Source organism: Pan paniscus, chromosome 6 (genome assembly GCF_029289425.2).
Source record: "Pan paniscus chromosome 6, NHGRI_mPanPan1-v2.0_pri, whole genome shotgun sequence".
NCBI classification, from domain to species: domain Eukaryota; kingdom Metazoa; phylum Chordata; class Mammalia; order Primates; family Hominidae; genus Pan; species Pan paniscus.
In genome coordinates, this window is record NC_073255.2 from 100,173,674 (window position 1) to 100,187,996 (window position 14,323).

Genomic DNA, 14,323 nt, shown 5'->3' on the forward strand with positions numbered 1-14,323 from the left:
GATCCCCTGAAGTCAAAAGTTTGAGACCAGCCTAGGCAAAACTGGAAGATCCTGGCTTTACAAAAAGAAAAAAAAAAAATTAAAATTAGCCAGACATGGTAGCATATGTCTCGCTACTCGAGAGGCCAAGGCAGGAAGACTGCCTGAGCCCAAGAGGTCAAGGTTGCAGTGAGCCATAATAGCACCACTGCACTCCAGCCTAGGTAACAGAGTGAGACCCTGTCTCAAAAAGATAATAAAAATAAAATTTAAAAAGATTTATGATCCATGATACTTTAATTAAAGTGACAGAGCATTTCATCATTCTAATGATAAATCGTATCAGGAGATTTTTTAAAGAATCACAGAAATCTTATCTTGCGAATGCAGTTTTTGACTTTAGAAGCTTTAAACAATTATGAAGAACAGATGCAAAGAACACCTGTGTATATAAAAAAGCCAGGATGGGTTTGGGCATCTCACAACAGGCTTCTACCTTCATGTCATTCAGTAAAAGTTAGCAAATGAATTTACAGAGGAAGGTTTAGAGTTTATTTCATTCTGTGGGGAGATAATAAGGGGTTAACAAGGAAAAGGGAAAACTAAATATCAACAGATTAAAAAACAAAGTTAACATTTAGGAATCAGAACACCACTTTTAGTCCAACTCTATAAATGGCTAAATGTTGTTTAATGTTACCAAACATTACTTGATCAGATTGTCTTTGAATTTATGGGATACCATGAAGTTCTCTTTAAAGATTCCATTATGTGAATTAAAGAGGTTGGCCTTGGATCAGCACTGTTTCTCTATATTTACTTTCACCCAAAACACTATTAACTAGCACATTCAGATCAGAGCATTTCTGTTGAGGCAAGCTTGCTATGTTGTTAAAAAAAAAAAAGAGGTGAAATGACATACGGATTTTTTTCTTTTTTTGCCTCACTTTGGGATTATCTTTCAACAATCATCAAGGATTTCACAGACTCTCAAGTCCCCAAGTAAAGTTTGATGACTATCATCATAGAAAGAACACTGTACAAGTAGCTGAGAATCCCAAGTTCTGGTTCCAGCTCTACCACTAACGACCTATGCGCAGGACCAGCCAGCTTTGGAGGGTGTGAGACCTGTGCAGTCAGGCGAGGCTGACTGACTCAGTGAGGACTCCACATTCAGAAGGACCCCATGTTTGGTTTCATTCTCTGATGCTGCCATTTTGAAATTCTAATAATTTCTTAACAAGAGCCTCACATTTACATTTTGTACTAGGCTCTACAAATTGTGTAGTTTTTGCCTGTGTGAGTTTTGCAAGCCACTTGAGCTAATTCTCATTTTGCTCAAAGTAATTACAAACCCAACACTCCCTTTCCCCCATGCTGCATTACCAGAACATAAATTTTACATTAGATAGTGCTTTCTGATCCTAAAGCCAACTCTAAGAATCTCATTTCCAAGAGATTTCATTTAGAAGACAGAGCCTATCACTGTTGCCCCAACCCTTTCCTTGTCTGAACCTTCCATTAAATAATTAGGTGCCCTCTACCATTAATTGTGCTTTCTATCTTAAAGGTATATTTGATTACTACATTTTTTTCAAAAGTGCCTTTGTTCAAATACCCACTTAGTGCTGACACTACTCCATGGAATGTGGGAGGAAAACGCACTCTCTAGCACTGAGAGATTTAAAACAGAAAGTGTGGTTGGCTGGGCATGGTGGCTCACGCCTGTAATCCCCGCACTTTGGGAGGCTGAGGTGGGCGGATCACATGAGGTCAGGAGTTTGAGACCAGCCTGGCTAACATGGTGAAACACGCATCTCTACTAAAAATACAAAAATTAGCTGGGTGTTGTGGTGGGTGCCTGTAATCCCAGCTACTCGGGAGGCTGAGGCAGGGGAATCCTTTGAACCCGGGAGGTGGAGTTTGCAGTGAGCCAAGATCGCGCCATTACACTCCAGCCTGGGCAACAAGAGCCAAACTCCAAAAAAAAAAAAAAAAAAAAAAAAAAGAAGAAGAAGAAGGAAGGAGTTGTTTTAAAAAAAAAAAAACTTCACTGCTAACCTTTAAATAATACATTAATCAGAACAAAATGTTATGAAAATTAAAATGCTGAGTGCGGTAGAGAGTATCAGCACAGTTACAGGTATATGGATCTGTCTCCTTAGTGTAATTCAAGAGGTCGTAAACACAGCACTTAGTGTTTCACCATCACTTCTGTTTGGCCCCAAATTCCTACCATTATAATTATTTTAGACTTAAAAATCTATAAAGATGCTGCTCCAGTGTGTAACGTAAGAGAGGAAACGTGATGGTGTATCTGGGGCTTTCCATTTACCACATTAACAAATGATATCAAGCAGGACAGGTATCTCCCACTTAAGCAGTAATCTGCTTCAGAAAAACCTGATGTTCTGAGTGAAAATTCTGATAGCCTATTATTTATTAAGTGGAAAAAAATAGAGCGTTTTTATATCAACCTAAACCCCTCACAACCAGCTTTTAACCACCTAAAGAAAACAGTAAAATAGACACTCACCAAATGCCAGGGTGCGTGGACAAATGTTATAAACCACATATTAAGGTGTAAAGGGCTACAAGCATCACTTCCTGCTCATACAATGAATAAGATGTTAACATACAGTGTCGTAGGCCCTACTTGGCCTTTCGCTGTCAGCAGAAAACATGCACATCTCCTTAGTTGGCACCTGGACTACATTTCAAGGCATCTCCACATGATTCTGATGTTCTACTAACTGTAATGTAAATCACATGTTATTTTGTTAAAAACATTGAGATTGGAAGATGTAAATGTAAGTAGGTGCCTTAATAAGCATCAGCAAAAAGCAAAACAGGAAACAAAAACATCTTAGTGAGAGCTCAGTCTAGTCTGTGGAGATTGGATTTCAAAAATCAGGAGGCAATCCACTGGGCAACCATTCACTCGAAAGATATTCTTCAGGTTATGTCTGAATTTTATTCGGTAGCTAAACTAGCTAAACTACACTCTAGGTAGGTGTTACAAGCTGTAGGGCAAGCAAAATAAATGACGTTGCTGACTTTAAAAGACTTGAAAATAATGGTACTATGAGAGCCCAGTAGAGCATTAATATGGCTTTTTTAGTTATAATAAGTACATGCCAACTGGACAGACTGCTTTGATTTAACTGGACAAATGACAGACAAATAAATTTTGGCTAAGATTATTGAGATGCCATGGAGCTGAGAAACATGATGCAGCCACCTAAAAGTTAGATAACATAAACACAAGAATTCCAGCCCAAATCTCTCACTCTATGTAAGATTTGGTGAAGTCATTTAATCTTTCTTAGTTTCAGCTATGCACTGTAAAGATTAGATGAGTTAATGTTGTAAGCTTTTAAACAAATGAAGGACACACAAGGGAACACCAAGTATTTTTGTAGATACAGCAGGTCCTCGAATAATGTCATTTTGTTCAATATTGTTTTGTTATAACGCTGATGAGAAAAAATGAAAATCAATTCCCGGCCAAAGCACTGTCTGTGTGGAGTTTGCATGTTCTCCCCTTGTCTGGATAGGTTTCCTCTGGGCACTCCAGCTTCCTCCAGCATCCCAAAGATATGTACATTAGGTAAACTGGCATGTCTCAATTGCCCCATGACAAGTAGGTGTGGGTATGGGCATGAGTGCTCTCAGTGACGTGATGATGTCCTGTCCAGGGTAGGTTCCCATCTTGCACCCTAAGCTTCTGGGAGAGGTTCCGGTCACCCAACACTCTGAACTGGGATAATTAGGTAAATAATTATCTTACTTGTTCATATTAATCTTTCTTAAATGTATATATAGCTCACATTTATTTCAGTGTTTAATTACAGAAGTTTTTGGTGTTTATGTAAAAGCTTAGTGATATTTTTGTGACCAGGAATATGCCATAGACACTTCACATTTGCTTATATCAATTAGTCAGTGGGAAAATTGGTTTGTTATATAGCGAGTCATTTAAAGTCGCAGTTTCCAAAAACCCATCAATGAAGTTAAGTGAGAACTTACTGTATACACAACTGGGTTTGAATTCTTTGCCAGCTGTGTAAGCTTGGGCAAATTATTAAACTTCTCCAGGCTTTCATTCTCCCATGTGCACAGTGAAAACAACTATATGTACTTTGCAGAACAGAAATAGTGTTAGAAATATATGGAAAGTGCCTAGCAAAGTATCTGGACCATAGCAGACAGTCAATAAATGCTACTGATTAATTTGCCCCTTACTAGTAAAACTCCAAAAACTTTCACTCTTCTCCACCTAAGTAACCAGCTCATTCACTCATGCCTCTACCTTGTTTTTACCCAGAACACTTAACTTCTTAAATTTCTGTCCCTTTTCACAACTTCTTGTTTCTCCACTGTTCCTTACAAACTTACACTTTATCCACATAAAAATGTCTACTACTCACTTGAACTCTTATTTCTTGACCATTATCAGATCCTATCTAACGTGATTCCTGGTTTCAAATACTTCAACTACCACTGACTATTCTCAAATATCCTTGATGTTTACAAAGTTTACTTTACCAATCCTCAATCCTAGATGGATTCCACAGTCTTTTTCATTCTATTAAGTTTGTGCAAAAGTAATTGCAGTTTTCTACTCTTCGTATTACGCCAAGCTGTATTAGAGAAAGCTGATTTGATATGAATATAACTGTTACATTGAAAGGTGGGGCTCCATATAAAAAATGCCAACAGAAAACAATATTTCCTTTCCTCTCCTCTGCTTCTTTAAAATGAATTTTCTCTAGACCATCTTCCATAAAACTCATATTAAATCCTGAAAAAGTCTTAACATAGACATCAACTGATGGGATATACATTGTAATTGAGAGTTCACCCAATTTTGTTCAGAGAAGCAGTGGCCTAGCTAAAACTACATTTCTTATCCCCCTTGCAGCCAAAGGTTGCCCAGTGAGATAGACACAGAAGTAACAAAGTGGGATTTCTGCAAATCTCTTGAGTTGCCTACCTACGTATATCTTATTACAGGAGGAAAAATAAATCCACACTCTGTTTAAATCACCCTTTTGTTGTCTTGTCTATTAATCATATTTGAACACAACATTATGCCTTTCAGGTTCCCTAATTTTTCCATTCACCATTGTATATAAAAGTGTTATTGCTAAAAGCAGTCTCAGTTAATCAATTAAAATATCTAGTCTGGAATAAAAATCAAATGTCTAAGCTTAATGCAAAATTCATTTAAAATCCCATTACCAGGTTAGTACTGCTTCAGACCAAGAAACTTCAGATGGAGAATGTGGTAGAGGTCTATGGCCACTCTCTGAGTTTTTCCTCCTGATTTCATCTTGACACTTCTTAGCAGCTCAAACACGATGATTTCAGCAATGGCACTAAGAGAAAGTTGGCAATGGATGGCTTTTCTTGACTATAATTATGTCTTGTTACTCTCTGGGGCTGATGGATGTTCAACACTGACTTGTTCCCTTATTAAGATACTTTCCTAGTTGTTTGGAGGTACCCAGGACATTCAATTGCAATATCATGCTTCTGAGGGTCATTTAAACCCCAGCCCCTCAGCTCCCATTTGACAGTATATTTCTACCCTCTTTCTGCTAAACTAGTTTTGTTCCCGGCGGGAAGCCCTGTTGGGTCCTATCTGAGACCAGCTCCATCTCACTACCTTGTTTTTATGTAAGTTTGTGCCCCTTGATGCTGTGTCTCATTGCCCTGTCACTGGGTAAACATGTCGAGCCTCAGCACTTCCCTTTTAACATCCACAGGCATGTATCAAATCCAAATAAATAACAGTAATCTCAATTTTGCAAAACAATTAGTGGATTACCTAATCCCTTCACCACTCAGACTCAAAGGCCTGGATAATTTATACCCTCCAGATAGATTCTGGATTAATGGTCAAAATATGCACATCCGCATAAACACACAGAGTTTTCAGAAAGCTCTTTGAAATTCATATGTAGCTTGGGCCTCATTTTTAGAACATGAGGGTGTTTTATATCTTCTGATTCTTCTCAGTGTTAGGAAGGCCCTAGATTTTATTCCTCAGTAATTTTACTTACCCATAATAGACTCCTTTCACCTTTTCTTACTTTGCTCTCCCAAATCTTCAACAAGTCCCCAAGACTCCCATAGCCCCTTCAATCTTTACATATAATATCCCCTTCTACTTGGCCAAGAGAAAAGTGGTCATCCATTGTGATTTTTAAATTTTCTCTACCTGCAAAACTAACTGTCTTTATTTATATCTAATAATATTCCTTCTGTCCCAAGTGAAATATTCCGCCATCTTTTCAAAGAAAATTGCATGACCTCGATCTTCTCTGTCTGCTTTTTCTGGAATCATCCTTCTACATTCAGACTATTTTTTCTTATGTCAAATTTCATGGATTTCTGCTTTTCTAGCTATAAGCATGCTTATATGTCCTCCAGTCTCAAAAATAGACAAGAAAGAAATACATTCTTTAGTAGTACTCCACATTTTCCTTCACTGTCCTACCAAACTTCATGAAAATCCAGACAAATTTCTTGCCAATGTCTCACTTTCCAATCACTCCTTAACACTACAGTCTTTATTCTGTTCCAGTATATTCTATTGAATCTATTCTCACAAAAGTAAACCAATGACCCCTAATAGCCAAACACGATAAATTTTGTATTCTTCTTTGAGTCTCTAAAGAATTTCAGAATTCCTTCCTGGATCCCCTTCTCACTTCTTTGTATCTAATTTTTCTTGAGTTTCTTTCCACATTTTTTAGTTAAAATCCCTAGAGATAAAGACCAGAAAGCTGCATTTTTCTAAAATGTTACTGGCACTGCTGACAAATAGAAATGATATAGAATGACTGGCCTAAGAGTTAAAGAAAAAAAAAAACTATTTGGTTAAATAACAATCATCTAGTACTTCCAGGAAAACAAAAACAAAACCTACTTTAAAAATCACTTGAAAACATTTGTCATGTTCCTTTTTTTGTTATCTAATCATAAGCTCAATATCAAGGTTGAATTAAGAGTTGGAGTATATTACAGTATTTGAAGCTTCAAAATAGATTGGAGCAGCTTTAATTAAAGTTACCAGGACAACCAGAGGGAGACAGAATATGCCATAATTGGAAAATGTCACCAGAAAAATTTGTTTATTATAACCTTGATCCTATTTTCTTTGAGCAAAATGCCTAGAGACCTTCATTTACTGAGCAGATCCCCTTGGCTGGGCTGGTTGGTGAACAATGAGACCACAGATTTCATTTACCTCCATCTCTCAGAAGGCCGCATTGGAGGTTGGATTGCTTTGTTGAAAAGCTTTCTCCTGTAAATTGTTCATTAACACTTGCCGATATTTCAGCCTAGTTCAAGCTGAAATGTATGTTCATAATAATGTTAAATGATTGTATCTTTTTTGCTTCAAAACATTGTTTGATTTGAGATTGCTTAAGAATAATCCAATGATATTAGTCATATAATCATTGCAGGGAGCCAGTTCCTGAGATATAGACGTAGCAAATGTCAGGAAAAAAAGTCATTTAGCAGACACATCTTGGAAATAAAATAGTTCAAATTATGAATGTGGGTTTAGAGCGGGAAAAAACTGGATTTTAGACAGAAGTCATAAAGTTGAATTCTACCACTACCTCATGCTATCTACACAGTCTTGGATAAGAACATTGGTCTTCTGAATTTCCTCATTTATAAAATAAGAATGTATAAATGTTTAATGTGTCTACTTCACAGAGTTTCTGTAAGGGCCTAATACATATGAGTCATCAGAATCATAACATGATTTTATATAGTAACAAGCCCCCACCCCCAACAAAAAAAAGCAAAATTGCTATCAAAGAGATAGCAACTAAAAGGTTTTGATATCGTTTTATCTTTCAGCTCTTCGTAAGGCTGGTAGATGGAGCTGATCAAAAGACAAAAGCACAAATGAGTGTAAAATAAAGTTGCAATAAGTAGTTTAGAGTCAAACATATAAACAAAAACAAGCTAGCACATAAGGCAATAAGTTAAATTGACTTTTTAATCAAAAAGATTATAAAAGATAGGATTAACAATTTAATCTTCAAATACATAAAATCTGTGTTCATGTATGCACAATAACAATTATTGCAGATACTAAAAAGCAATAATTTCACCAAAAAACCCTCCAGTTTTTAACTTCCTTTTTTCAAAAACCTGAATTATCAAAGACTGTTAAGTAATTTCTTTAGTAGGCATATAAGAAAACAATCAGCTACATTTATTTTTCTTTCACAGTGTTTACATTTATATTTTCAAAGATATCTTATGTTTACTGAAGAATAATAAAGGTTTTAAAATTTTCCAAACTCAAATAAAAATGAAAATTGTTTAAATACCATATATTTTCTTTCACTAAATCATTCTTTCGAAAATGGTTAATTGATACAGGATTCACTGAAAAATTAATAGCCTTCCAGAATATTCTATTATCTAGATCATCGAATGCTTATTCAGCATGGATGAATAAAACTTTACAAAATACTACTTAGCTTCATTTCTTCCTTGTTATAATTATGCACTTCTTTAGGTCAAAGGATGTATTTATGTAATAAGTAGGAATGTAGATCTTGAAGCCAGACACACCTGAATTTGAATTTCACAATCAAATTCACATTCAAATTTCACATTCTTGCTGCTCAAAGTATAGTCTTTGTACCAGGAGCATAAGCATTACCTTATGCTTGGTGGCTTATAAGAAATGTACTATCTCTGTCCTGATCTACTGAATAAAAATCTGCATTTTAACAAGAGCCACGGGTGATCTGCATGCATATTAAAGTTTAAGAAGCACTGGCAAACATTACCTATTAGATATATTTCCTTGGGCAAGTTTCAGGAACTCTCAAAGTCCCAGTTTCTTCATTGAAAAATGAGACTAATAATGGTGTCTCTACCATAGTATTATTATGGGAAATAATTAGATAATGCTACTTAGTAACCACTCAACAAAGCCTAACTGGTATTAAATTTTATCATCTACCTTAGATTTGTATATTCATGATGTTTTCCACTGTATTTACCTATAAAATTACATTAGTGTCCCACCCAGAAGAAATAAAGCTCCTTTAATCCAGATGTCTCCCTGAGTATAAGCCTACAACTAAAATAGAAGCAAATTAACAATGCCATCTTGCATTCATTTACAATACAATGTAGCATATGTTTTTCATTAGCCTCAAAATATTTCTCTTTGAAATAATGTTTTATATTTTTGTGGAATCAAGGAAGTTAAGCAAAGAATTTAGTTTGAAAACAAACATGAATCTGTCTCCCTGAAATAAAATTGAACTATTCTACACTTAATTAGCCATTGTGTCTTCAGTATTCTGTCATCATGTGCTTAAGATATTCTACTGATCCCTCACAAGACTCAAATAATGCACCAGGTGTCTTGAGCTTCCATTCCAAATGAGAAATAAGAAAGAAAGTCTCAATAGAATTCTATTTTAATCCAATTAAGGCAAGACACACTATTTCATTCCACAACCTTTTTTAAGAGACTATGATGTCCAAATTACCTGCTTCCTACATCCAGAGGAAAAATGTAGACTGATAAAATCAATATAAATCGAATCATTTTCCACTGTCACCTGAATATTAATCACTTCAGTAGATAGCACCTTATTTTTATAAGTTTTTATTACAAACATTTACTTAAATAAAAAAGGGTATTCTCTCTCCAGAATTGAAGATAATAATGCTTTCATTTTCCAGTAATGAAAGTTTATCTTCCTATGAATTACTCAATTATTATTTTTATTTATTTATTTGCTTATTTTTATTTTTTTGAGACGGAGTCTTGCTCTTTCACGCAGGCTGGAGTGCAGTGGCATGGTCTCAGCTCACTGCATCCTCTGCCTCCCGAGTTCAAGCAATTCTCCCTGCCTCAGCCTCTGGAGTAGCTGGGATTACAGGCACCTGCCACCACACCCAGCTAATTTTTGTATTTTTAGTAAACACGGGGTTTCACCATGTTGGCCAGGCTGATCTTGAACTCCTGACCTCAGCTCCCACCTCGGCCTCCCAAAATGCTGAGATTACTGGCATGAGCCACTGCATCTGACCTCAGTTATTATTTTCAATTAAATGTTTCAACCTCTAGCAACATGGTGTAACAAAAATTCCAACCAACATACCTGCTACACTACAACAATATCTTGGATATTTGAAGAAGCATAATATAAAGAAAGAAACGAAGCATAGAAATAAAAAAGAAATATAAAGAAAGAAAGAACAGAAAATTTTTGAGGGTCAAGATATTTATAAAACATAGTAAACAAAAAAACCTGAACAATGAGTATTAAGCAAACAGGAAATTCAGAGTTGTATTGAGATAAATATCCATAAATGTACTGAAATCTACACAATAAGAGGAACCAGGCGGGGTGCAGTGGCTCATGCCTGAAATCCCAGCACTTTGGGAGGCCAAGGCAGTAGGATCACTTGAGCCCAGTAGTTAAAGGCTTGCCTGGGCAACATAGGGAGACCTCATCTCTACAAAAAATTCAAAAGTAGCCAGGTGTGGTGGTACATGCCTGTAGTCCCAGCTACTTGGAAGGCTGAGGTGGGAGGGCTGCTTGAGCCCAGCAGGTCGAAGCTGCAGTAAGCAGTGATTGTGCCACTGCACTCCAGGCTAGGCAATGAAGTGAGACGCTGTCTCAAAAACAAACAAAGAATAAGAGGAGCTAAACTGAAGCTCCAGCATTATATCTAACAAAAGATGTATAAGAAGTTTATGAAAAAAAATTTTAAAGTTTATCAAATGGTATAAAATACCGCTAAATAAGAGATACTATTTATAAATAGAAAGACAAAATATAATAAAGATATCAATTCTTCTCAATTTGGTCTGAATCAATATAATACAAATCAAAATCCCAGTAGACATTTTCCTGGATAATTATATGCCAAAACTAAAATTTAGATAAAAGGTAAAAGTTTAAGAATACTCAAGATTATTCTGAAGAAGAATATAGTGAGGGACTTAGCCTATGTATTTAGTCTGTTCTCACATGGCTAATGAAGACATACCCCAGACTGGCTAATTTATAAAGGAAGGAGGTTTAATTGACTCACACTTCCACATGGCTGGGAAGGCCTCACAATCATGACGGAAGGCAAAGGAGGAGCAAAGTCACATTTTACACAGTGACAGGCAAGAGAACGTGTGTAAGGGAATTCCCCTTTATAAAACCATCAGATCTCATGAGACTTACTATTACGGGAACAGCATGGGAAAGACCCGCCCCCATGATTCAATTACCTCCCACCACATCCCTCCCACAACACGTGGGAATTATGGGAGCTACAATTCAAGATGAGATTTGGGTGAGGACACAGCCAAACCACATCAGCCTACTAGATATTGAGCTGGACAACTGGAGTTTACTAGGGGAAGGCAAATTAATTTATAAATGCCCTAGAAAAATTCCTTGGAGAAAATAATTTGAAATGCAGACTAAAATTATGTACTCATATAACTTGCACGTGGACTAAACACATAAATGCAAAAGACAAAGCTTAGAATCATGGAGAATGAAATAAATTATGTGTATAACCTCAGGTTAACCAAGGATTTCTTAAAGAAAACACTCTACAATACTAATAATTAAAAGAAAAGTTGACTTTGCAATAAAATTAAGATGTTTGCATCATATATAACTAAAATGAATTAGCATCAGGAATACATAACCTACAAATCAATTTTTTAAATGTACAAAAAAATTTCACTGAAGAGGAAACAAGAAAGGTAAATGAATATACAGCAAGATGTCTCCCTCATTAGTGACAAGCAGAGGTAACATTTACACCCATTTGATTGCCTATAATTAAGAAGTGTAACACTTCCACATGTCGGCCAGAATATGTATCAATGTGGGCTCATATATAACTAGTGAAGGTCTGAATTGATACGATTATTTTGGAAAACAATTGTCATTTTATAAAGCTGACTCTGCGAATACCCTACAATCTAGCAATTCTACTCTCCTGTATTGACCCTACAGATATTCTTACACATAAGTACTAGGAGACTTGTTCAAGAAAATTCAGCAGCACTATTCATAATAGTATCCATCTGGAATAATCCAAATAATAATTTACCCACCTACAGAGACTAAATGAAGAAATTGACCTCATAAAATATTTAACTGAATAAAATGAATTAAATCTAAGTGCAAACATACATATAAATCATACAAACACAATGTTGATGGAGAAAACCAAGTAGCTGAAGATTACATACAGTGCAATATGAATTTGATAATGCTAAAAAGTAAGCAAACTAAAGAATAACTTGTTTAGCAAAGCATTTTTGTGAGGGAAAACTATTTTTAAAAAGAAAAAAATGGTAACTTGAATATCTAGCATTTTGGCCACCTCTAGCAGAGAGGAAGGGTGATGGAATAAGAGACTATACAACTAAAGAGGATGATAATATTCTGGGTTTTATGTTGTGTAAACATGTTCAATTATTATTATGTATCATGATGTACATATGGATTTGAACATGTTCAATTTATTATTATGTATCATATGGATACATATACATATAAACAATTAAACATACATTATTAAAATATAATAGTAATATAAAATAAACATAATTAGAAATATTTTGGGGTTTGCATTTAAACCATGATATCTCATTTTTTATGAACATATCAGATGAACACAGTTACTGAGAAGAAGAACGCATACCAAAACCCCTCAATAGAGCATGAAAATTAAATAATAGATAAGTAAGGAAAATAATAAAATGAGCAGATCCAATTTAAACTCACCACCAGGGCTTTAGATCTGTTGCTCAGAAGTTTCTCAATATCCCTAGCTGCAATTTCTACCAGCTGGCGTGCATTATTTGGTTCCACAGTATACAAATCTTGATATTTCTCATAAATCTGTGTGAAAGAAAAAAAAAAACTAGTAAGAACAATATTTACTTATTTGGCTTACAAGTTCCCATTGGAATGTATTTAAAACTATAAACAACTGATTAGAAACACCACCCTGTTCTTTCTTTATCTTGATCTTTTTGGAGTTTGAGTGTGTCAGGAAAAAATATGTAAATATAAATTTGCTCTAGGACCACCAGCTTGCCAAAATATAGGTTATGTTAACAGGTTGTAAAACATCTTGTACCACAATGGTTTATACATGCAATTTTGAGGCTTGATGCTGCACTCTCCAATCTCGAAACTGGGTATTATCTGTCATCAGCATCGTAAGAGAAAGGGTAGCCATCCTAGACAACAGAAGGCGAAATGGAGCATGGGAGGTCAAACCTGGAGGAGTGTGGAAAACAAAGGTAGGAGGAAGGGTTATGTGCTACAGAACGGAGAGAGAGAGAATACATATAAAGCCCCTGCTAATATTCATCTAGATAACAAGAGGAGCTTAGGAGACAATTCACATATAGATGAGATGAAGGTCATTAAGGTTTTGGTTAGAACGTAATGGAGTATTTTTTTAATCAAAGTAAATGTTGCTGTTAGTTTTTAATCACTGAATTAAAGTATACTGAATTTAAGCTAGGTGCCAAAAGAAAAATTTGACTACCTTTCTGGCTCACCTTAGTGTCTATGGAAGGATTTCCCCAGAGTGGCATAAGTTGCACCTGTCTTACACAGCCTGTGCACACTCAGCAGGAGAGGAAGAATTAAAGAAAGGGGGGTTGGAGGGGAAGCAGTCACAGTGTTTGTGGCTGGAGGGCTGAGATGAGAAGGAAATCCCTCATGCATCCAACAGATGGGGTGCACATGCATGACTAAACCATCTTTGAAAGCCAGGACCTGGCAGGTTTTTACTGTCTTATGAGAAGTGAATCCAGGCACATACAGGAATCAGTTCAACCCTGCTTTTTTCTGGCACAACTCCAGCATTCTGCTTTACTACCAACAGGTTCTACAGTATGATCCCAGCTGCGCACTGATAACACTGGTGAATACTGGCTTCAAATGGACACAGATACATACTAACATTTATTGACCACAGAGCATATTAGTTTTACATGGACTTATAATTTTTTATTTGAAATAAAAATTAATTTGAAATTAAAATTTATTGGAATTAAAATTAATATTTTGTAAAGATTTAAATCAATTTTTGCTCCTAAAAGTGACTTATTCACACTATGAGATTTTACCATACTCATGTGAACTTTGAACTTATAAGTTTTCACTCAAAGTACTCAAGGCACGTTAATTTAGTGATAAAATCTCCATATTTGGATTCATCCAGGAGTCCTGCATTTTACTGGATTGCTTATGCTTTCTGCTAAGAAGCAGATTATTGAATTCTGTTTTTTAAAGACCCATAT

The 14,323-nt window shown here is 35.7% G+C and overlaps 1 protein-coding gene across 4 annotated transcripts in view; it reads right to left on the reverse strand.

The window, feature by feature from the left end:
- CACNA2D1 (calcium voltage-gated channel auxiliary subunit alpha2delta 1) overlaps positions 1-14,323 on the reverse strand; it is a 497,098-nt gene that overhangs the window by 375,142 nt on the left and 107,633 nt on the right. For all 4 annotated transcript variants that reach the window (XM_008976325.4, XM_008976323.4, XM_008976324.4 and 1 more), the window contains exon 3: positions 12,789-12,905. In XM_008976325.4, the coding sequence (XP_008974573.1) occupies positions 12,789-12,905 (117 nt within the window). The remainder of the gene's footprint in view (positions 1-12,788; positions 12,906-14,323) is intronic.